This window comes from Anomaloglossus baeobatrachus, chromosome 4, assembly GCF_048569485.1.
Source record: "Anomaloglossus baeobatrachus isolate aAnoBae1 chromosome 4, aAnoBae1.hap1, whole genome shotgun sequence".
NCBI classification, from domain to species: Eukaryota; Metazoa; Chordata; class Amphibia; order Anura; family Aromobatidae; genus Anomaloglossus; species Anomaloglossus baeobatrachus.
This window is the reverse complement of record NC_134356.1, coordinates 212,027,066-212,049,635: the sequence shown is the minus strand read 5'-3', so window position 1 is coordinate 212,049,635 and position 22,570 is coordinate 212,027,066. Positions and strand designations below refer to the sequence as shown.

Below are 22,570 nucleotides of genomic sequence, written 5' to 3'. Positions count from 1 at the left end.
ACAATAAAGACTTCTACAATATCGGGGTCTTTTTTAAAGGCTGGACAACTCTCCCACTGAACATCCCCCAAAATGTAAGATGTATTAGACCACCTCAAGAGAAATTATAAATTCCAATAGAAAACAAAGACAGTTAAAAACCTGAGGCTCAACCTCCCTTCCTCATACAAAACCTTGTATTCCTTCAACTATTCTCCACTTTCGAGAACTGAAAAATCTACTAAACTAAATGGATTAACCTCTCAGTCGTTCTAGGATGCATATTACCAATGAAAATGTCTCTTCTTCCTAACGTAAAATTGATTTTCCCACGAACAGTTAAATTTAAAGTTCATTTTAATCAATGGATCTTGTAATAATAATTGGATGTGTTTAAAAAATAAATGTTCCTGTGCTGAGATAATCTTATATATGTGCCCCTGCTATGTACTGTGTAATGTCTGTGTCTGACCGTACAGGGACATGGGCTGATCATACCACATCTTCTTGGCCAGAGAGGACGCAAAAGGGAGTAGACAGACAAGGCAGCATGGGATCATAGTGGATTCTTTTTGTGAGGTAAAACATTTCGCTGCCTGTTATTAAAAGATGTTTTACGTGAAAGAAAGAATAATTTGTGATCCCATGCTGTAATGTCTGTACAATTTTTACTTCCTCCCCTTCCCAGGAGCTGTGGTATGATCAGACCATGTACGGTCAGACACAGCCATTACAGAGTACATAGCAAGGACATATTTATAAGATTATCTCAGCAAAGGAACATTTATTCATTTATTTAATTTATTAAAAAAAAAAAAAAACACATCCAGTTGTGGGAATTATTATTTTTCCAAGATCTATTGATCAAAATTAAAGGGAACCTGTCACGGGATGTTTATAATACTTACCTAATGGTCGGCGTAGAGCAGACTGGTCGGATGGGTGTCTCCGTTCTCCGGGTCCCACAACTCCTCTTTCGGCCAACTTTGTCCTCTTTCTGAAGCTAGTGTGGCTGACGCATTCTACATCATCTATACTAGCCGACAGTAAGGTCCTGCGCAGGCGCACTTTGATCTGCCCTGGCATATTAAAGTGCGCCTGCGCAGGACCTTACTGTTGGCTAGTATAGATGATGTAGAACGCATCATCCACACTAGCTTCAAAAAGAGGACAAAGATAGCCGAAAGAGGAGGCACGGAACCCGAAGACGCCCATCTGGCCCATCTGCTCCGCGTCGACTGTTAGGTAAGTATTATAAACATCCCGTGACAGGTTCCCTTTAACTTGGTTAGTGGGGAAAACCCCTTTAATATACTTTTTAAGCCCTTCGTTGTTATAGTTCCATTAGGGGAACGTAAAGCGTAACCGTCATTTTAATTTTATTTCGCAAATCAATAGTACTCAAAAAATAAACAACTTTGTAATATACTGTATATGATCAGACATAATTGCTTCTTTCTCTTCTAGAATTGATCAGTCATTATCAAAATTCTCAATTCTGAGGTAAAATCTGTATTCAGTGAAGATTTTCCCATTACGGAGATAGAAGATGGCAGCTAGTGCTGATGAAAATTTTGATACCAACTGATCAATTCTGGTAGAGAAAGAAGCCAATTTGTCTGATCAGTTGCTTATTTTCATGAGTACTATTGATTTATGAAATAAGATTAAAACAATAGTTACGCTTTAAGTCTCTTCAAGCCTGTATAACGAGATTCATATAGAATAGTAAACATCACAGAATCTCTAAACATATACTTACCTCATCATAGCAGGGCTGTCTGTCCAAACATTATAAAATATTTGTGGCGCACACATCTATGAAGGATTCCATTTTGGGCCTCCTCGTGGGCATATAATAAGTGGACAGCTATAGAGAAGGCTGTGATTGGCGCCTAAACATCTAAACTTCCTTCTATGGACAGGCCAGCCACCTAGAATCTCTACTCTGCTTCTAAAACCAATGCAGTTTACTAGAGATATCTGGCTCTGCTGTAAGAAATAATTCCCTTCATACCCTTGTGTTGCCTTCCTTAGTTAACCCTGATGAAGGCAACATCGAAACGTGCGTCGGTGTATCACACAGGAGATCCTGCTGATTATCAAGTATGTACCTGTCACTGCTGCTGCTGCTGCTGCTGCTACTACTACTACTACTACACATTACTATGGGATTATACTGACCCATTAATACAATCCGATTAATTTTTCCAGTTTGAGCTGCTCTCTGAGGTTATACCTACAGAGACATATACCATATTGCTAACCCTTGAGTTGATCCCATTGGAGATATATCTATACAACTAGCTATATTTATTGTGAGATTGGTGTTATTGGTAGCATCTAAACCAATTATCTGTTGCATTGTATAGTAGATATATTCCTTATTTGTTGATATTACAAAACGCTTATATGTCGGCATAGTTGCTCAGTGGTTAGCACTGCAGTCTTGCAGCGCTGGGGTCCTGGGTTCAAATTCCACCAAGGACAACATTTGCAAGGAGTTTGTATGTTCACCCCGTGTTTGTGTGGCTTTCCTCCGGGTACTTTGGTTTCCTCCCACACTCCAAAGACATACAGATAGGGACTCTAGATTGTGAGCCAAATTGGGGACAGTGTTGCATCCTTGTCCCTCTGCATGTGCATCACACCTTTTTACTTGATCCAATAAACTTTATTCTTTTATTGTACCGAATGCAAGGATTGACTCTTGAGACAATTTGGTCTCCCCGGGATTACTTCTGAGCCCAGGAAAGTTTATAGATCCTTCTTCCCTTCTTGAGTTTCATCAGTGTTGTCTGTACATTGTATAAGTGGTATATCTATATAGTGTGGCAATTTCCTTAGCTCAAACTGGACAGAAACTTCAGCAACAACACTTTCTCATGATCTCACAGGATCAGTCATATTTTAATCCAGGGACTCAAGGTTTTCTACATGTTTCATTTGCTATACTGATATGTCATTTAATTGCACATTTTCAAATTGTTTTGGATGTTCTCTATGCAAAAACTCTACTAAAAATTACAATTTTATAGTATATCCATTAGGACAGATGTTTTACTGTAAGGGTACGTGTCCTGGACGCAGCGGGTCCTGACCTGTGGGGCCGTGAGTCTCCTCCGCAGGAGACCGCAGCTTCTTGTACCCATGATCAGGGTTCAGTGCGCTGCGGTCTCTCTCTTTGTTCTTCCTACAGAGGACGCAGGCAATTCCGCAGCAAACAATTCACATGCTGCGGTCTGGAAAGATTCACCGCAGGTCAGACATTGCTGCGGAGAAAACAATCACAGCGGGTACGGGATTTCAAGAAATCCCATCCACTATGCTTGTACTGTACAACACGGCGTTTTGGACGCAGCTGAAGCATGGTGCATCCAAAAGGCTGCAAACACTGATCGTGGGCATGCACCCATAGGCTAAGTTCACACACTGCGTTTTTTTGATGCTGCGTTTTTGGCCGCTAAAAACGCACAAAAACGCACCCGCGGCAAAAAAAGCGACAAAAAACGCATGCGTTTTTACCGCGATTTGGTGCGTTTTTGGCTGCGTTTTTGATCTCTGCGTTTTTCTGCGGTTTTCCAATGCATTGCACGGGGGGGAAAACACAGAAAAACGCAGGAAAGAATTGACATGTCCATTTTTTTTTTTAAGCTCAAAACGCAGCTTAAAAAAAAAAGTTGTGTGCGGACAGCAAAAATGAAAACTCATAGACTTTGCTGGGGAAGCAACGTCATGCAGTTTTGAGGCCAAAAACGCACCCGAAAAACGCGCAAAAACGCCGCGAAAAACGCACTGTGTGAACTTCCCCTTAGGGTCCACTCACAATACAAAGGTAAACAATTTGCCGATGAACTAGCAAAATTCTTGTTTCTTATGTGAGAGGGTGCTTTGGCTATATTCAAAAAATCATCACTTTCGACAGCACATTGTCCTACAGAAAGTAAACAGGACATGCTGTCAAAGAACAAGCACAGCCTAAGCACACAGAATAATTTATGCCTGATTGATGTGTATGCATTGAAGATGCTGTAGTCTGCCAGTGTAAACAGGCTACTAAAGGGAACCCCTCGCGTCCAAAAATGCTATGTTTCTGCAGATATAGGGTTACTCCGCATTGAAATCCTATCTGGCTGTCTTACTGGAGCTGTGGCTACAGGAAGAAAATTAACTATCCTCCCTGTAGCCGCTCGCTTCCAGTCACACGGATTACGCAGGGAGTTATAATGGTCACTGTTGACTCTACCGTGAGCACTTCAATAATTGCTTCCTGGCCACTTTGACTGCCAGATCTGTGCACCTATACTGTCAATCCATGCGCCAGGGTGTGATTACAGCCGTTCTTACTGTGTAGTATGCAATGCCTGTAAAAGCCCCCTGATGACTGGAAGCAAGCAGCTGCAGGGAGGATATAACATTTATTTTCTTTTTGTAACTGCTACCCAATATCTGCAGGTAAATAGCATTTTGAGACTTGACAGGTTCTTTTTAAGTCACATGCACATGTTAAAAAGGGACTGTCAGCAGGTTTCTGCAATGTAATCTGAAGACAGCATGCTGTAAGAGATAACACAGAGAATTCATCCCTGTGTGTCTTATCTCAGTCTTTTTTTGTTTACATGCAATGTTACGGTAGTTTAAAGGCCCCGTCACACTAAGCAACATCGCTAGCAACATCTCTGCTAACGAACAACTTTTGTGACGTTGCTAGCGATGTTGCTGTGTGTGACATCCAGCAACAACCCGGCCCCTGCTGTGAGGTCGTTGGTTGTTGCTGAATGTCCTGGGCCATTTTTTAGTTGTTGCTCTCCCGCTGTGAAGCACAGATCGCTGTGTGTGACAGCGACAACTGAATGTGCAGGCAGCAGGAGCCGGCTTCTGCGGAGGCTGGTAACCAATGTAAACATCGGGTAACCAAGAAGCCCTGTCCTTGGTTACCCGATATTTACCTTTGATACCAGCCTCCTCCGCTCTCACTGTCAGTGCCGGTTCCTGCTCTGTGCACATGTTGCTGCAGCACACATCGGGTTAATTAACCCGATGTGTGCTGTAACTAGGAGAGCAAGGAGCCAGCGCTAAGCATTGTGCGCTGCTCCCTGCTCTGTGCACATTTAGCTGCAGCACACATCGGGTTAATTAACCCGATGTGTGCTGTAACTAGGAGAGCAAGGAGCCAGCACTAAGCATTGTGCGCTGCTCCCTGGTCTGTGCACATGTAGCTGCAGCACACATTGGGTAATTAACCCGATGTGTGCTGTAACTAGGAGAGCAGGGAGCCAGTGCTCAGTGTGCGCTGCTCCCTGCTCTCTGCACGTGTAGCTCCGTGCAGTGGTAACCAAGGTAAATATCGGGTTGGTTACCCGATATTTACCTTAGTTACCAAGCGCAGCATCTTCCACGCGTTGCTGGGGGCTGGTCACTGGTTGCTGGTGAGCTCACCAGCAACTTGTGTAGCGACGCTCCAGCGATCCCTGTCAGGTCAGGTTGCTGGTGGGATCGCCAAATAACCAAATAAAAGTAGCACATCGTTCAGCAGCTACAATGGGAGTGAGGGCCCTGCTCGCAAGCTTACAATCTATGGATTCTTGGTATGATTTTTTTAAAAAGACAAAAATCTGACATTTTAATGAGGGTGTGTAGAATTTTTGTCCAGTATAAATGGGGTGATTAAAGGCCACGTCTCACTAAGCAACATCGCTAGCAACATCGCTGCTGAGGCACGACTTTTGTGACGCAACAGCAATGTTGCTAGCGATGTTGCTGTGTGTGACATCCAGCAACAACCTGGCCCCTGCTGTGAGGTCGCTGTTTGTTGCTGAATGTCCTGGACCATTTTTTAGTTGTTGCTCTCCCGCTGTGAAGCACACATCGCTGTGTGTGACAGCGAGACAGCAACAACTAAATGTGCAGGCAGCAGGACCCGGCTTCTGCGGACGCTGGTAACCAATGTAAATATCGGGTAACCAAGAAGCCCTTTCCTTGGTTAACCGATATTTACCTTCGTTACCTGCGTCCGCCGCTCTCATGCTGTCAGTGCCGGCTCCCTGCTCCCTGCACACATAGCCAGACTACACATCAGGTAATTAACCCGATGTGTACTCTGGCTAGGAGTGCAGGGAGCCAGCGCTAAGCGGTGTGCGCTGATAACCAAGGTAAATATCGGAGTGGTTACCCGATATTTACCTTTGTTACCAAGCGCAGCATCGCTTCCACGCGTCGCTGCTGGCTGGGGGCTGGTCACTGGTTGCTGGTGAGATCTGCCTGTTTGACAGCTCACCAGCAACCCGTGTAGCGACGCTCCAGCGATCCCTGGCAGGTCAGGTTGCTGGTGGGATCGCTGGAGCGTCGCTTAGTGTGACATCTCACCAGCGACCTCCTAGCAACTTACCAGCGATCCCTATCGTTGTTGGGATCGCTGGTAAGTTGCTTAGTGTGACTGGACCTTAAGTCTCTTATCTTTATCATTAGTGGGTCTCAGCAGCTTTAGTTGTAGTCTGACTCTGCCCCATTCTGTGATTAGCGGCTTCTGTCTATGGAAATATACACCGAAAGCCTGGTGTGGGCAGGGGCAGCTCTCCCAGCACTGCTACATACAAAATCTAAAATCTTTCACTGTGGCAGAATGGCTGTACACAGTAATCTATACTGGAGATCAAAATTAGAGAACAACACACAATCTCGTAAATCTTGTGGTCATTGTGTAGTCCTATGTGATTATATCCTAACAAGAATAAACTCGCAGTATTTTAAGCTTATTTCATACATTACATTTATTGTAAAGCACATAATAAAAATGTAAATGAGATAAATGAAAAAGAACACTGATCAAAATGAGAGAACACTTTTAGATACCTGCAAGTTATTGGTGTTAATCTGGCACCTCGTGCTAATTTCCTTAATTATCTGACAAACCCTATCTAACTGGCAGCCTACTTTCCATTTTGCACTGACCTTGCAAAAATGGTGTGCTGTTCCAAAGTGACTGAAACCCTCCAGCAGCAGGTTGTCCAGATGAAGGCCAAAGGGGTGACCCTATCAGCCATAGCAAGAGAAGTTGGCCTTTCCAAGTTTGTGATTTTGAGAATATTGCATCTTTACAACATCACAAATTCTTTCAAGTCCCCCCAAAAAGGCTAGTTGCCCTCAAAAGACAAATGCAAACGAGGACAGGATAATACGGAGAATCTCCATGGGTAATTGTTTCAACTGCTAAAATGCTAACTCAGAAAACTGTAAGAACTGCTGCACCCAGTAAACTAAGTGATACATCATTGGATTCAGAATCTCTTTGCCTACATTATGCTGCTCTCAGATGAAGGTGCAAAAACCTGCTGGCAGATTCCCTTTAAATGACTGATGACCATTGTTTAATGCCAGTACTCAAAGTACTAAAATGGAGACAGGTGCAGGCATAAATTAATAGCTCTTCATTACCGTACTTTTCTGTCTGGCCCATGGCTACTTCGACAAGCAGATCAGGGGTCTTAGGATTTATATTTAGAGGGATAAGAGTCACCAAGCAGACATTTCTGGCATCTATATCCCTGTTTTCCATATTAATGCAAATTGATAAGCTCCCTTAGTAATCTATAGACAAACATAGCCTGCTGTATATGCATGTTTGCTGATGGAGACAGGTTACTTGCAATCTTCATGCTACACTGCTGTAAAAGGGACTGTCCACTTCAACGCCTTCACAATCATTATGTTTACGCTCAATAAAATAAAACTTATACTCACCTCCAGTGCCAGCATCGTTCCAGCAGTGTGGAAACTCCCTCTCTCTGGGCTTAAGAGGTTGTAACGTCTGAAAGTGGGTATGGTGTAGCCAGCACTGATTGGTCACAGCGCTCGTGTGACATAACAACCTCATATGAGCCCCGGGAGAGCGAGTGCCAACACCACTTGAACAGCGCCAGCACCGGAATTGAGGATAAGTTTTATTATTTTAACAGGAGCAGAATTTACTGATTGAGAAGGGGTTGTCTGAGAAGCGCAAAACTCCTTTAAACAAGACGTTTCAATACTGGATACATAGATAACAAGAATTTACGATTCCCTAATATCGAATGTGTAATTTCAACACAACTGTTAAAATAGAAGCTAACACTTATGTGCAGGTAAGAGTTACAAATATCACAGACCAGAGGAATTTGTCATTAGATTTATGCGGTCCTATTAGAAGACAGATAAGTAGTGACAAACTGATGTCAGTGATGTGTCACAGACATGTAAATGTCACTCAGTTTTTATAAAATTTTAGTTGATGAGCAGATTTGTTGTGACCTTGAGTCCTGCCTTAGAGGGGTGCGGGCTCCGGAGTCCTGCCTTAGAGGGGCGCGGGCTCCGGAGTCCTGCCTTAGAGGGGCGCGGGCTCCGGAGTCCTGCCTTAGAGGGGCGCGGGCTCCGGAGTACTGCCTTAGAGGGGCGCGGGCTCCGGAGTCCTGCCTTAGAGGGGCGCGGGCTCCGGAGTCCTGCCTTAGAGGGGCGCGGGCTCCGGAGTCCTGCCTTAGAGGGGCGCGGGCTCCGGAGTCCTGCCTTAGAGGGGCGCGGGCTCCGGAGTCCTGCCTTAGAGGGGCGCGGGCTCCAGAGTCCTGCCTTAGAGGGGCGCGGGCTCCAGAGTCCTGCCTTAGAGGGGCGCGGGCTCCGGAGTCCTGCCTTAGAGGGGCGCGGGCTCCGGAGTCCTGCCTTAGAGGGGCGCGGGCTCCGGAGTCCTGCCTTAGAGGGGCGCGGGCTCCGGAGTCCTGCCTTAGAGGGGCGCGGGCTCCGGAGTCCTGCCTTAGAGGGGCGCGGGCTCCGGAGTCCTGCCTTAGAGGGGCGCGGGCTCCGGAGTCCTGCCTTAGAGGGGCGCGGGCTCCGGAGTCCTGCCTTAGAGGGGCGCGGGCTCCGGAGTCCTGCCTTAGAGGGGCGCGGGCTCCGGAGTCCTGCCTTAGAGGGGCGCGGGCTCCGGAGTCCTGCCTTAGAGGGGCGCGGGCTCCGGAGTCCTGCCTTAGAGGGGCGCGGGCTCCGGAGTCCTGCCTTAGAGGGGCGCGGGCTCCGGAGTCCTGCCTTAGAGGGGCGCGGGCTCCGGAGTCCTGCCTTAGAGGGGCGCGGGCTCCGGAGTCCTGCCTTAGAGGGGCGCGGGCTCCGGAGTCCTGCCTTAGAGGGGCGCGGGCTCCGGAGTCCTGCCTTAGAGGGGCGCGGGCTCCGGAGTCCTGCCTTAGAGGGGCGCGGGCTCCGGAGTCCTGCCTTAGAGGGGCGCGGGCTCCGGAGTCCTGCCTTAGAGGCGCGCGGGCTCGGGAGTCCTGCAAAGGATGGTCATAGGTTCACGAGTCCACTATAGTCATGAGCTATCGGTTCCTTTCATCAACCAACTTCTGACTGACAGCATTCTCACTATTACAGTGCCTCCAGAAACAAAACTGCACATCAGAAACAGAAGGGAGGGGGACCCTTTAGTTAATGAATATGGAGAACTCCCAGGCTCGTGCACAGCAGTAAGAGGACTCCTGAGCTCATAAGAACTACGCCAAGCAGGCCTCACATAGACCAGCAGACACTTGGAGACAGATACCCTCTTAACATCTCAGGCCACTTTTTAGGATACCCAGAAACAGTGCAAGACTGCCACCTTCTGCCCCCATCCAATGCAACTCACAAAAACAAAACTAGTCGTAAGTACAGTCATCTAAATTTAGCCTAATACAATTAATTAAAAAAAATAGATAATATATTATTTTTGTCACTAAAGATTTTCTTCAATTCTGTAAATTTACTGTAAAATTGGAAACATCTAACAGAGTTCTGAGGAGTTTAATTTTCATTCTTTAGAATACACATTCAATACATTGGGTAATGCTGTATTTTGTTAGGGCCCAAGTACAAGCTCCAACCAACAGAGGAGCAAAGTAAATTGGAAGAGAACCCTTCTTAAACCTTATTCATTAAAAGCACCACTTCAGCAATTTTCTTATTTCACTGCTGGAGTGGTGCTTTAAATATCTTATACACACTATTTATCACTATCTTATGCTCACCATTGAACATCTTCATTGGTTATCGGCGCTGCTCCCATTGGCCTCCAGAAGTTTGTAACCTGCCGGCAGCTCCAGCATTTCATGGAGCGCATTAGAGGTCACTCTTCAATGCAATTCTAAGAGAGCCTTGTTCTGGTTAACCTAGACTTGCACTGAGCGCTTGTGAATTCATTTCTGTCCATTCAGAAGTTGCAGTAACAAGATAGTGCTGTGGGACCAGAGCAACGTTGAAAAATTATGAATCCGAAAAATGGCGCACATGAGACCAAGGGCAGCGGACATAGGCTTAAAACAGGACTCTAGTGGTGAAAAAAAAAGGCTGGAATGGTGCTTTAATATTAATAACATGCGGAGTGAGCACAGCCACAGGCTTGAAAACTGGAAAGCAAAGTTATTGCTGATAAGATCATGCTCTTTTGATTACCAGGGGGTTGGAGGTAACATTATGAGCCTAAAAGCTGCCAAAAAACATTACAGTCCGCTGAACTCCATGACTCTGGTAGGATCAGTTGAGCATCTGATGTGTACGGTAGCCTGCCAAGTCTCTCTCGATAGACAATGTTGGGGAAGAGATAATCACTCCATCATAAGTGCAACCCCCTAACCCTGCTGTTTTTGGGGAGATAAGCCTCTTTCAGGACTTGACTAGCAGCATCTTTTGCCTCTCTTCCCGCTGAAAGTACATGAAAGCTTTGCCAAGCTGAGTGCTCATGTATACGGGGTATTCAGTTTAGCTAGTGTCTTCTAAATGACAGGAAGAAATATGATAACAGATTTACAGTTTAGCAAGTCATAGGGCAGATGGAATTGAACAGATACATAATTTTGAGAGGGAAAAAAAACCACTTGGATTTAGCTTTGTTCTGACGCTCTATAGACGACCTTTGGAAAAGCCACTTCCGGGTAATACACAGCACAGAGTGACCCGGAGAGTCTGCAGAGTAGTCACGTCTCTAAGAATTGCATCCAGCAGCCATTGTTCCAATACTGAGCAGGCTGTCAGTGAGTGTGGGGGGCATGGTTACAGCTGCTGCTGAGCGGGCTGTCAGTGACTGGGGGGGGCATGGTTACAGCTGCTGCTGAGCGGGCTGTCAGTGACTGGGGGGGCGTGGTTACAGCTGCTGCTGAGCGGGCTGTCAGTGAGTGTGGGGGCCGTGGTTACAGCTGCTGCTGAGCGGGCTGTCAATGAGTGTGGGGACCGTGATTACAGCTGCTGCCGATCTGGCTGTCAGTGAGTGTGGGGGGCGTGGTTACAGCTGCTGCTGAGCAGGCTGTCAGTGAGTGTGGGGGGCATGCTTACAGCTGCTGCTGAGCAGGCTGTCAGTGAGTGTGGGGGGCGTGGTTACAGCTGCTGCTGAGCGGGCTGTCAGTGAGTGTGCGGGTCGTGGTTACAGCTGCTGCTGCTGAGCAGGCTGTCAGTGAGTGTGGGGGGCATGCTTACAGCTGCTGCTGAGCAGGCTGTCAGTGAGTGTGGGAGTGTGGTTACAGTTGATGCTGAGCAGGCTGTCAGTGAGTGTGGGGGTGTGGTTACAGTTGATGCTGAGCAGGCTGTCAGTGAGTGTGGAGGGCATAGTTACAGCTGCTGCTGAGCAGGCTGTCAGTGAGTGTGGGGGGCATGCTTACAGCTGCTGCTGAGCAGGCTGTCAGTGAGTGTGGGGGTGTGGTTACAGCTGCTGCTGAGTGGGCTGTCAGTGAGTGTAGGGGGCGTGGTTACAGCTGCTGCTGAGCGGGCTGTCAGTGAGTGTGGGGGGCATGATTACAGCTGCTGCTGAGCGGGCTGTCAGTGAGTGTGGGGGGCATGGTTACAGCTGCTGCTGAGCAGGTTGTCAGTGAGTGTGGGGGGCATGGTTACAGCTGCTGCTGAGCAGGCTGTCAGTGAGTGTGGGGGGCATGGTTACAGCTGCTGCTGAGCAGGCTGTCAGTGACTGTGGGAGCGTAGTTACAGCTGCTGCTGAGCAGGCAGTCAGTGACTGTGGGAGCGTGGTTACAGCTGCTGCTGAGCAGGCTGTCAGTGACTGTGGGGGGCGTGGTTACAGCCGCATCCCAATGACTGGAAGATGAAAACTACTGGGAGGAATAAAGTTAATTTCCTCCCAGCAGAAGGGCTCTTCGTGCAGGCCCCAGGCAGACTCAGAACACTATTAACCTACAGGTTAATAGCATTTCTGCAATGACAAGTTTCCTTTAACCCCTTTACGACCATGGACGGATATATCAGTCATCGAGCGTGTCCCGTTAAGCCCCGCCCCCTGCCGCGGGCAGGCGGCGTGGATCGGCACACATATCAGCTGTTTTCAACAGCTGACATGTGTGCCTACATGTTACAAGTGGAATCACATTCCACCCGTAACATTAACCCCTTACATCTCGCTGCCAAAGTCTGGAAGGGAGATGTATATACGTGCGTTGAAGATTTTCACTTACCGCCGCCCCCACCAGAAGTCATGTGAATGATCACGTGACTTTCGGTGGTTGCCATCGTAGCACAGGGTCATGTGATGACGCCTGCAGCTATGATGTTTAACTTTCGTTTTACCTCGGCCCAGAGCAGAGGGAAACAGGAAGTGACTATATCTGTTGTTTACAGCTGTATAGCTGTGATCAGCAGATAGATAAGAGCGATCGGATTGCTGATCGCTATAGCCCCCTAGAGGGACTAGTAAAATAAAAAATAAAAAAAAGTAAAAAAAAAAAGTTTTAAAAAATAAAAAAAAAAAACCTAAAAGTTCAAATCATCCCCCTTTCCCCTCATTGAAAATTAAAGGGTTAAAAAATAAATAAATATAACATATTTGGTATCGCCTGATCTATCAAAATATAAAATCAATTAATCTGATTGGTAAACGGCGTAGTGGCAAAAAAATTCCCAACGCCAAAATTACGTTTTTTGGTTGCCACAAGTTTTACGCAAAATGCAATAACAGGCGATCAAAACGTAGCATCTGCGCAAAAATGGTACCATTAGAAACATCAGCTCGAGACACAAAAAGTAAGCCGTCACTGAGCCATAGGTCCCGAAAAATGAAAACGCTACGGGTTTCGGAAAATGGCGCAAAACGTACGCCACTTTTATTGGACAAGCTTGTGAATTTTTTTTAACCCCTTAGATACAAGTAAACCTATACATGTTTGGTGTCTACAAACTCGCACCGACCTCAGGCGTCACATCCATACATGCTTTACCGTATAGTGAACACTGTGAATAAAACATCCCAAAAACTATTGTGCCATCACACTTTTTTTTGCAGTTTTTCCACAATCGGAATTTTTTTGCTGTTTTCCAGTACACTATATGGTAAAACTTATGGTTTCATTTAAAAGTACAACTTGTCCCGCAAAAAACAAGCCCTCATATGGCAAGATTGACGGAAAAATAAAAAAGTTACGGCTCTTGGAAGAAAGGGAGCAAAAAACAAAAACGCAAAAACGGAAAGTGCCCCGGGGCTGAAGGGGTTAAGCAGCTTCATATGCTAGTATAAGGATTTCAATCACGGTGTGTCTGAGCGAGACCGTCACTATGCAGAGGTTTTCATGACTGTCTCTCCCAATAAAAAAGGACAAGATATTTAAGGATACACCATCTTTTAAAGGCTAATGTTGGCAGATCAAACTGTAGTATAGGGACTTTATCATTACTATCAGACTGCTAAATAACTACTGATCCGCCCACGGCAGGTACATTGGAGCCCGATCACGGCTCCAGCACTCCGATTATGTGGAGTTTACCTTAAAAGCAGCTTTCAGAAGCAGCACACTTATTTTTCGTTGTCTACAGCGGCTCGCTGTTACCAGCATCTCTTTCCCAACACTGGAGAGCTTCTGAGACCAAATAGCACCTGCCTTTCAGTTTTTCAAATGATCCTTCAGATCGCTGTGTAAGCACTTTGCCTTATCTTACAAGCAGTCAGTCTCATGGGCAGCAATACGGGGATTTTTTGGGGGGGGTTTTTTGAGCATAAAGAAGTTTGCACACACATTGGTGTGACCCCCACGCAGACCATTCATACAGCACTGATTCTCCTTTTAAGATAAAATCTCCAAAGACTTTATTAGAAATATTAAAAACATCGAGAAGGCAGAGTATGAATCTTTACATGGAAACTTTACGCGTTTCGGACTACACCATAAAAACAACTAGAGTCCTAATCAAACAGAGTATTCGGCGATTTATTCCCCTCTTACGCCAGGACCCCACATTGGATGTAGTCCTGCAGTCGGGGGTCAACATAGTAGTCAAGTGGGCCCGTACCATTGGGAACCTCGTAGCACCCAGTATGTTTACCTCCAGGAAATCTAACAGAACCTGGCTTAGCGTTTCTGGTTCTTATAAGTGTGGATCCAGCCGATGTGGCCTTTTCAGATTTATGCACAATACTAAATCCCTATCAGGGGATAATGGGGAGACTTTTGAAATCCGTTCGTTTATTAATTGTGCTTCCACACATGTGGTTTATTTGGCATCGTGCACATTGTGCTGCAAGGGCTATGTCGGCTGCACTTCCAGAGCGCTTAGGACCAGAATCTCTGAACATGTCCGCATACCTTCGGCGGCTCATGACAGAACCTCCCTGAGCTATGTTGCATTGGTGAAAAAACGCTCCTTATCTGGTCTGACTAGACATTATATCATACCTCCCAACCGTCCCGGATACAGCGGGACAGTCCCTCTTTTGAGCCTTTGATCCCGACTCCCGCCCGAGAGGCTGTTTGTCCCGGGCTCCACCCACCCACTGTAGCCCCGCCTCGCCGTTTCTCCCTTCTATTCATTACAGAGCCGAGCGCGCACCTTGAAACTCCTGTGACTGCTGCTGAGGTATGAATCACCCCCTGCAGCAGAGCGACCCCCCCCCCTGCAGCAGAGCCGCCCCCCCCTGCACCAGAGCCGACCCCCCCTCCCCCAGAGCGGACATCCCCAGCCCGGAGCCTGCGTTTCTCTGCAGCTGTTCTCTGACTCCCCGTGTGCGGCTTCTCACTGCTGCAGACACGCGGGGAGTCAGGAAGCTGAGGAGACCGTGCAATCAGCACTTCTCTCTCCTGCAGATAGCACTGGCCAGTAATACAGAGTGACATCTGCAGGCTTCTATTAGCTTACCGATCAGTGGTCTCCTGCCTGTGGAGCTGCTGGGTCCTAGCTTCCCAACAACTTCAGCTCTGCTTTATCCTGGCTGCCCTACCAGTTAAAGGGAAACTGTCAGCAGAAATTTCACAATGAAAGTAATAGATTCCCTTCTGCAGCTCCTGGGCTGCTTCTAGAAAGGTTCCTGTTGTTATTGTGCCCCCTTTGAGACCTACAAAAATACTTTATGAAGTCTTACCTTTTTGCATGCAAATGTGTTTTTATGGTCACGGGGGCGGGCTGCCTGGCGTCCGTTATTCCCCCTCCTGCCGCTTTACGCAGTCCCCCATTGCTCATTTACATACACAAGGACGCCTTCCTCATGTAACTGTCCTCCCGAAGTTTTGCGCATGTGAACGCTTTTTCAGGTGATTGCGCAGGCACGAGATTATGGGCGGCGCTGTGATTGTCATCAGCAGCGTTAACCAAGTACCCGCCCATAATCTCGTGCCCACACTTTTCCCTCTGACTCCACCGTTATGCGCAAGTGCTGGCCATATGAACCATGTTACCTATTACTGCTTGCACGAGATTATGGGCGGGTACTTGGATGACTTTGCTGATGACAATCACAGCGCCGCCCATAATCTCGCGCCCACGGTAATAGGTAACATGGTTCATATGGACAGTGCTTGCGCATAACGGTGGAGGCAGAGTGAGAAGCGTGGGCACGAGATTATGGGTGGGTACTTGGATGACGCTGCTGATGACAATCACAGTGCCGCCCATAATCTCGCGCCTGCGCAATCACCTCAAAAGCGTTCACACTTTGCACAGTGCTCACTCCCGCGAGAGTGGCACTGGGCATGCACAAAACTTCAGGAGGACAGTTACATGAGGAAGGCGTCCTCATGTATGGAAATGAGCAATGGGGGACGGCGTACAGCGGCAGGAGGGGGAATAACGGACGCCAGACAGCCCGCCCCCGTGACCATAAAAACAGATTTGCATACAAAAAGGTAAGACTTCATAAAGTATTTTTTTAGGTCTCAAAGGGGGCACAATAGCAACAGGAACCTTTCCAGAATGCAGCCCAGGAGCTGCAGAAGGGGAATATTTTATTTTTTTTGCTAAATTTCTGGTGACAGGTTCCCTTTAAAGGGAACCTATCAGGTGCAATCTGCACTCAGAGCCAGGAGCAGTTCTGGGTGTATATTGCTAATCCCTCCCTAACTGTCCCTGTATACGCTAGCATAGATAAAGGCATCTATAGAAAAAGTATTTTTAAAGAGCTTATATCTTATGCTAATTAGCGCGGGGACTAGTTCCAAGGGCGTTACTTCACTTGGCTAGTCGGCTCACATAGCGTGTTAGTACTCACACAGGGGCGTAATAACATGCTAACATGCTATGCGAGCCGACTAGCCAAGTGAAGTAACGCCCTTGTGACTAGTCCCCGCGCTCATTAGCATAAGATATAAGATCTTTAAAAATATTTGTTCTTGATCTCTTTATCTATGCTAGTGTATACAGGGATGGTTAGGCAGGCATTAGCAATATGTACCCAGAACTGCTCCTGGCTCTGAGTGCATATTGCACCTGACAGGTTCACTTTAAAGGGAACCTGTCACCAGATTTGGGGCCTATAAGCTGCGGCCACCACCAGCGGGATCTTATATACACATTCTAACATGCTGCCTACCTCCCAACCGTCCCGGATACAGCGGGACTTTCACGCTTTACGTTGTTTGTCCCGTTGCCACAGGCGGGACGACCGGCTCCCGGGCTCCGCCCACCCACTCTCTCTCCGCCTCCCTGCTTTTCCCTCCTACCATCCTAGTAGACGTGGCATAGAGAGGAGCGCTGCCTGTGCTGCTGCTGGTACAGTAAACTAATCTCCCCAGCGCTGATTTCCCTCCCTCCCCCCTCACCCCCGGCCGGAGCCTGTCTGTGCGGTCGGCCGGCCGCCTGTCTGTGCGGTCGGCCCGCCGCCTGTCTGTGCGGGCGCCCCCCTGCCGCCTGCCTGTGCGGGCGCCCCCCTGCCGCCTGCCTGTGCGGGCGCCCCCCTGCCGCCTGCCTGTGCGGGCGCCCCCCTGCCGCCTGCCTGTGCGGGCGCCCCCCTGCCGCCTGTCTGTGCGGGCGCCCCCCTGCCGCCTGTCTGTGCGGGCGCCCCCCTGCCGCCTGTCTGTGCGGGCGCCCCCCTGCCGCCTGTCTGTGCGGGCGCCCCCCTGCCGCCTGTCTGTGCGGGCGCCCCCCTGACGCCTGTCTGTGCGGGCGCCCCCCTGACGCCTGTCTGTGCGGGCGCCCCCCTGACGCCTGTCTGTGCGGGCGCCCCCCTGACGCCTGTCTGTGCGGGCGCCCCCCTGACGCCTGTCTGTGCGGGCGCCCCCCTGCCGCCTGTCTGTGCGGGCGCCCCCCGCCGCCTGTCTGTGCGGGCGTCCCCCGCCGCCTGTCTGTGCGGGCGTCCCCCGCCGCCTGTGTGTGCGGGCGGCCGGCCGCCTGTCTGTGAAGGCGACCGGCTGCCTCTCTGTTCGGGCCGCCTCTTTGTGCGGTCGGCCCGCGCCTCTCTGTGCGGCGGCCCGCCACCTGTCTGTGCGGGCGCCCCCCGCCGCCTGTCTGTGCGGGCGGCCCGCCGCCTCATTGTGCGGGCGGCCGGCCGCCTCTCTGTGCGGGCGGCCGGCCGCCTCTCTGTGCGGGCGGCCGGCCGCCTCTCTGTGCGGGCGGCCGGCCGCCTCTCTGTGCGGGCGGCCCGCCGCCTGTCTGTGCGGGCGGCCGGCCGCCTCTCTGTGCGGGCGGCCCGCCGCCTGTCTGTGCGGGCGGCCGGCCGCCTCTCTGTGCGGGCGGCCCGCCGCCTGTCTGTGAAGGCGACCGGCCGCCTCACTGTGCGGGCGACCGGCCGCCTCACTGTGGCTGCCTGCGTGTCCGTGCTGGAGGCCCGCCGGCTGCCTGCGTGTCCGTGCTGGAGGCCCGCCGGCTGCCTGCGTGTCCGTGCTGGAGGCCCGCCGGCTGCCTGCGTGTCCGTGCTGGAGGCCCGCCGGCTGCCTGCGTGTCCGTGCTGGAGGCCCGCCGGCTGCTTGCGTGTCCGTGCTGGAGGCCCGCCGGCTGCTTGCGTGTCCGTGCTGAATGGGTGTGGATGGGGAGTGGATATGGGCGTGACTGTGAAATGGGTGTGGTTAGGGGGCGTGGCCTAAAAATTTGCTACAACCTCCCGCCCCTCCCCTCCGCCCATTTCGGGGGCTAGTCTATTTTAGTAACGTTCTGTTATACATGGAATACTTATGATTAAGGACTCTAGTTGTTTTTATGGTGTAGTCCGAAACGCGTAAAGTTTCCATGTAAAGATTCATACTCGGCCTTCACGATGTTTTTAATATTTCTAATAAAGACTTTGGAGATTTTATCTTAAAAGGAGAATCAGTGCCGGATCATTTTTCCTATTTCCTTCATCCACTAACCGGTTGGGACTCACCGACGGATCCTAGGCACCCGCAAGGTCCAGCAGTCCGGGCAACAGGTGAGCTGAAGAATTTTTCTTTCCTTCAGACCATTCATACACCATGTTCAATAGAACAGGTGCCCTCCAAATTGATAAATACAAGTTAAACTGATTCTTTTCCCAAACCTATAGATCAATCTGTTCCGCTTCTCCTGACAATAATATGATGCTCGTAGATCGCCATTATTTTTGAGCTGACAAGTGTCCTTTAAATCCCTGATCTTTCTATGCTTAAAGGGTACTTGCCAGCTCAAAAATAATGGCAATCTACAAGCATAATATTCATTTCAGAAGCTGAACAGATGATCTATAGGTTTGAAAGAGCAGGGATTTAAAGTGCTAGTCACTAATTGACGTCCTTTCCTACCGCTGCGCATACAGAGATAGCTGACAACCGCCCATTAGTTCAGCCCAATTAACTTGTATGATTAAAATGAGGAGGGTAAGAGAACTAAAATACAAGTTAAACGGAATTGTCCCCCAGAATAACTCCTTTAGGCCCTGTGCGCACGGTGGGTTTTTGGGTGCAGTTTGTGGCCCTAAACTGAATGCAGTCCTTCCCCAGCAAAGTCTATGAGATTTCAGAAAAACTGTGCGCATGTTGCTTCTTTTTTCCCTGCAGTTTTGGTTGCAGTAAAAAGAAGCAGCATGTCACTACTTTTCTGCGTTTTTCCCTGCATTTTGCCATTGACAATGTTAAAAAAAAAACGCAGGAGCAAAAACGCAGGCAAAACGGGGCAAAAATGCATGCATTTTTTGATGCGTTTTTTGACCAGAGGTGCGTATTTCTGTCACAAGGTGCAGTTTTGAGGTGCAGACATGTTCTGCAGTGTGCGCACATAGCCTTAAAGGGGTGGTTCACCCATATTTTTTATTGTCTAGATCGATATTATATTGAGAAACAATGTTTCTCTCAAATACCTTGTGTTGTCAATACTGCCTGTGAGAGGCGCTATTGCAGACCGCTGCTCCCCGTCCAGTGACGTACCCGAACAATGCTGCCTCGTCACATCCGTGCAGCCGGCTGCATTCTGAGCCCATCTGCTCCCTGCTCCTCCTCCCTCCTAGCACGTCTCTTGCTTGCAGCGTTCTGCGAGGAGGGAGGAGGGAGGGGGAGCAGGAGACGTGCCGTGCTAGGAGGGAGGAGGAGGGGGGAGCAAATGGGCTGTGACAGCAGTGAAACACCGCTCACAGCTCAGAGTTTGGAAGACTGTAGCCAGCTGCACGGATGTGACGAGGCAGCATTGGACGGGTACGTCACTGGACGGGGAACAGCGGTCTGCAATAGCGCCTCTCACAGGCACTATTGACAACACAAGGTATTTGAGAGAAACATTGTTTCTCAATATAATATCGATCTAGAAAATAAAAAATATGGGTGAACCACCCCTTTAAAGAGGACCAACCACCAGGATTTTCCTATATAAACTAAAGCCAGTGCTATACTGGCGCTATCAGGCTGATTCTACACATACCTTTAGTTGTGAGATCGGATGTATAGTTTCTGAAATATAGGCAAGTAAAGTTTGTGATATACACTGTTACTTAATGACAGGTGCAACAGAATATCTAATAGGTTGCTTTGGTTTTGCTAGTTATTCCCGCCCCTGTCTGCCTGCCTGTCCTTCCTCCCCCTGTAATAACAGACAGGGGGAGGAAGGATAAGCAGGGAAACAGGGGGAGGAATAACTAGCAAAACCCGACCCACCTATTAGATATTCCATTACAGCTCTCATCAAATAACAGTGCATTTCACAAACTTTACTTGCCTATATTTCAGAAAGTATACATCCGATCTCACTACTAAAGGTATGTATAGAATCAGCCTGATAGCGCCAGTATAGCACTGGCTTTAGTTTATATAGGAAAATCCTGGAGGTTGGTCCTCTTTAATGATCAGAATTAAAATCCTAAATTAATAAATGTAAAGAGGAAAAAAAGCTTCCCTTCTGAAAATCCTAATTTTGGATGATGACAAAAAGGGTCAAATATTTTATCAAAAATTGCACAAGGGAAATCTGCTGCTGGATTAAGGATGGAAACCAGTGGTAATTAAACTCTTACTGAAGGAAACAGTTTTTGCAACGAAGAAATGCTTAACAGTGTAAATTAGCAGATTTCCTACCTTCGAGTTATCTTTAGCACTCTGGGATAAGGAGCAATGGTCATTCTCCAGGACGGCCTGCTCCGGACTCTGGCATGTCTTCTGCCTCTTGCTTGACATAGTCTCCTGACTGTCACACTTATCACCTTGCTCTTGCTCAGATTCAAGCTTTTGTGTGTCATCTTCAGCTATGCTGTCTTCAGTCTCTTCTTGGCTAATGTTGCTTTGAGAGTCCTCTTTAGATTTTTCTTGACTTGAAGCTTGAAGATGGATTGGATGCCCATAATCCATCTTATGCAGAAGCTGTCTCTGAGCACTTTTCAAGCTCTTCTGATAAACCTCAAGTTGGCAAAGTATGACTTTAGTGTATTCACTAGGATCCACACCCTTTGGACAGAAAGGAACCCCCCAATAATAGTGAACCGTGCCCCACTTTGATTACATTTGTCTGACCTACAGTCAGAGTTTTCAGTGCTACCTATAGACACATTGTCCTCACAGGCAGTTTCTTTAGTTTTGGGAGAGCACAAAGAATCTTTATCTTGACAGTCATTATGATCCGAAATTTCTCCTTGGGAACATGAGGTAGGTAAGAAAGATGATGAGTCTATCTGAGAACTCTCTGAACAGTGTGTGCACTGGTCATCTAGATCATCCACCAGCCGGTCTTCACTTTGGCTTCTTTCCTGAAATAGTCTACAGGGAATCCGTCTTTCTGAACGTGAGACCTTTCTTGGAAAAACAGGGCTTAAAGCAACTTCTCTTGCACTGGACAGTTTCCCAAAATCTTTACTGGTACATGGAGACAGTGGACTTTGTAGACCTGTTTCTAAGCATGAAACCGGATCCTTGCAATTAGGAGACAAGACGACACTGGAATTTTCCACGATATCTTGACTTAAACGTTGCAAAAGCACACTTAGACCTCTTTCCTGAGAAAGTATGCCAGAAGATGGAGACTTCTTTGGAAAAACAGGGCTCAAAGCAATGTCTCTACCTGGGGACAATTTTATAAAGTTACTAGTATTACATGGAGACAGGGGCGCTTGTAGACGGGATTCTATACATGAAACAGGATCCTTGCAGTTCGGAGACAACACGACACTGGGGCTGTCCACAATATCTTGACTTAAACGTTGTAAAACCACAACTGGACTTCTCGTCAAGCCTTCATCTGAATGTCTAGACACCTGAGATAAACTTGGTTCTTCTTTACTTGAAGAAGGAGTTTCATGTGTGGCACTAATGGGACTATCGGTAACTTGGCAGCTCTGAAACAAAAACATGAGGATGGGTAAATATTTTTTTACAACAATATACTAGCTGAAAGAGGTTAAGGCCTTGTGCGCACTGGAAAACGGAATTTTCTTAAAGGGAACCTGTCATCAGAAATTTAACTTTAAAGCTAAAGGTTTCCCCCTCTGCAGCTCGTGGGCTGCACTCTAGCAAGGTTCCTGTACTTTTTGTGCCCCCTTTGAAACCAAATTAAACACTTTATAAAGTTGTACCTTTTTGTTTTCAATTTTTGTAAATTATCCATGGGGGCGGGCTCTCTTGCGTCCTGCCCTGCAGCAGGAAATAGATGGGAGGAGCGGAGCAGGCCACCACAGGATACGAGGAGACGCGGAGAGGATCTGAGCGTCGTACACAGTAAAAAAAACATGTAAAATCAAAGACACACATTGTCTTCTGAAAAGTGAAAAGCACTAAACGTTTTTTGTTGTTTTTTTTTAACCTGTGCTGTGCTGCTCCACTCCTCCCATCTATTTCCTGCTGCAGGGCAGGATGGGAAGGAGGTGACGTCGGGTCATCTTCCAGCGCTTGCGCAGAATGCTGGAGGCAGAGGGGAGATCGCGGTCACGAGATTATGGGCGGGCACTTGCGATGCAATCACAGCGCCGCCCATAATCTCGTGCCTG

The 22,570-nt window shown here is 48.2% G+C and overlaps 1 protein-coding gene across 1 annotated transcript in view; it reads right to left on the bottom strand.

Annotated features, from left to right (window-relative positions):
* UIMC1 (ubiquitin interaction motif containing 1) overlaps window positions 1-22,570 on the bottom strand; it is a 165,907-nt gene that overhangs the window by 92,239 nt on the left and 51,098 nt on the right. The window contains 2 exon segments of the mRNA XM_075344648.1: window positions 20,673-21,082; window positions 21,085-21,922. Coding sequence (XP_075200763.1) covers window positions 20,673-21,082; window positions 21,085-21,922 — 1,248 coding nt within the window.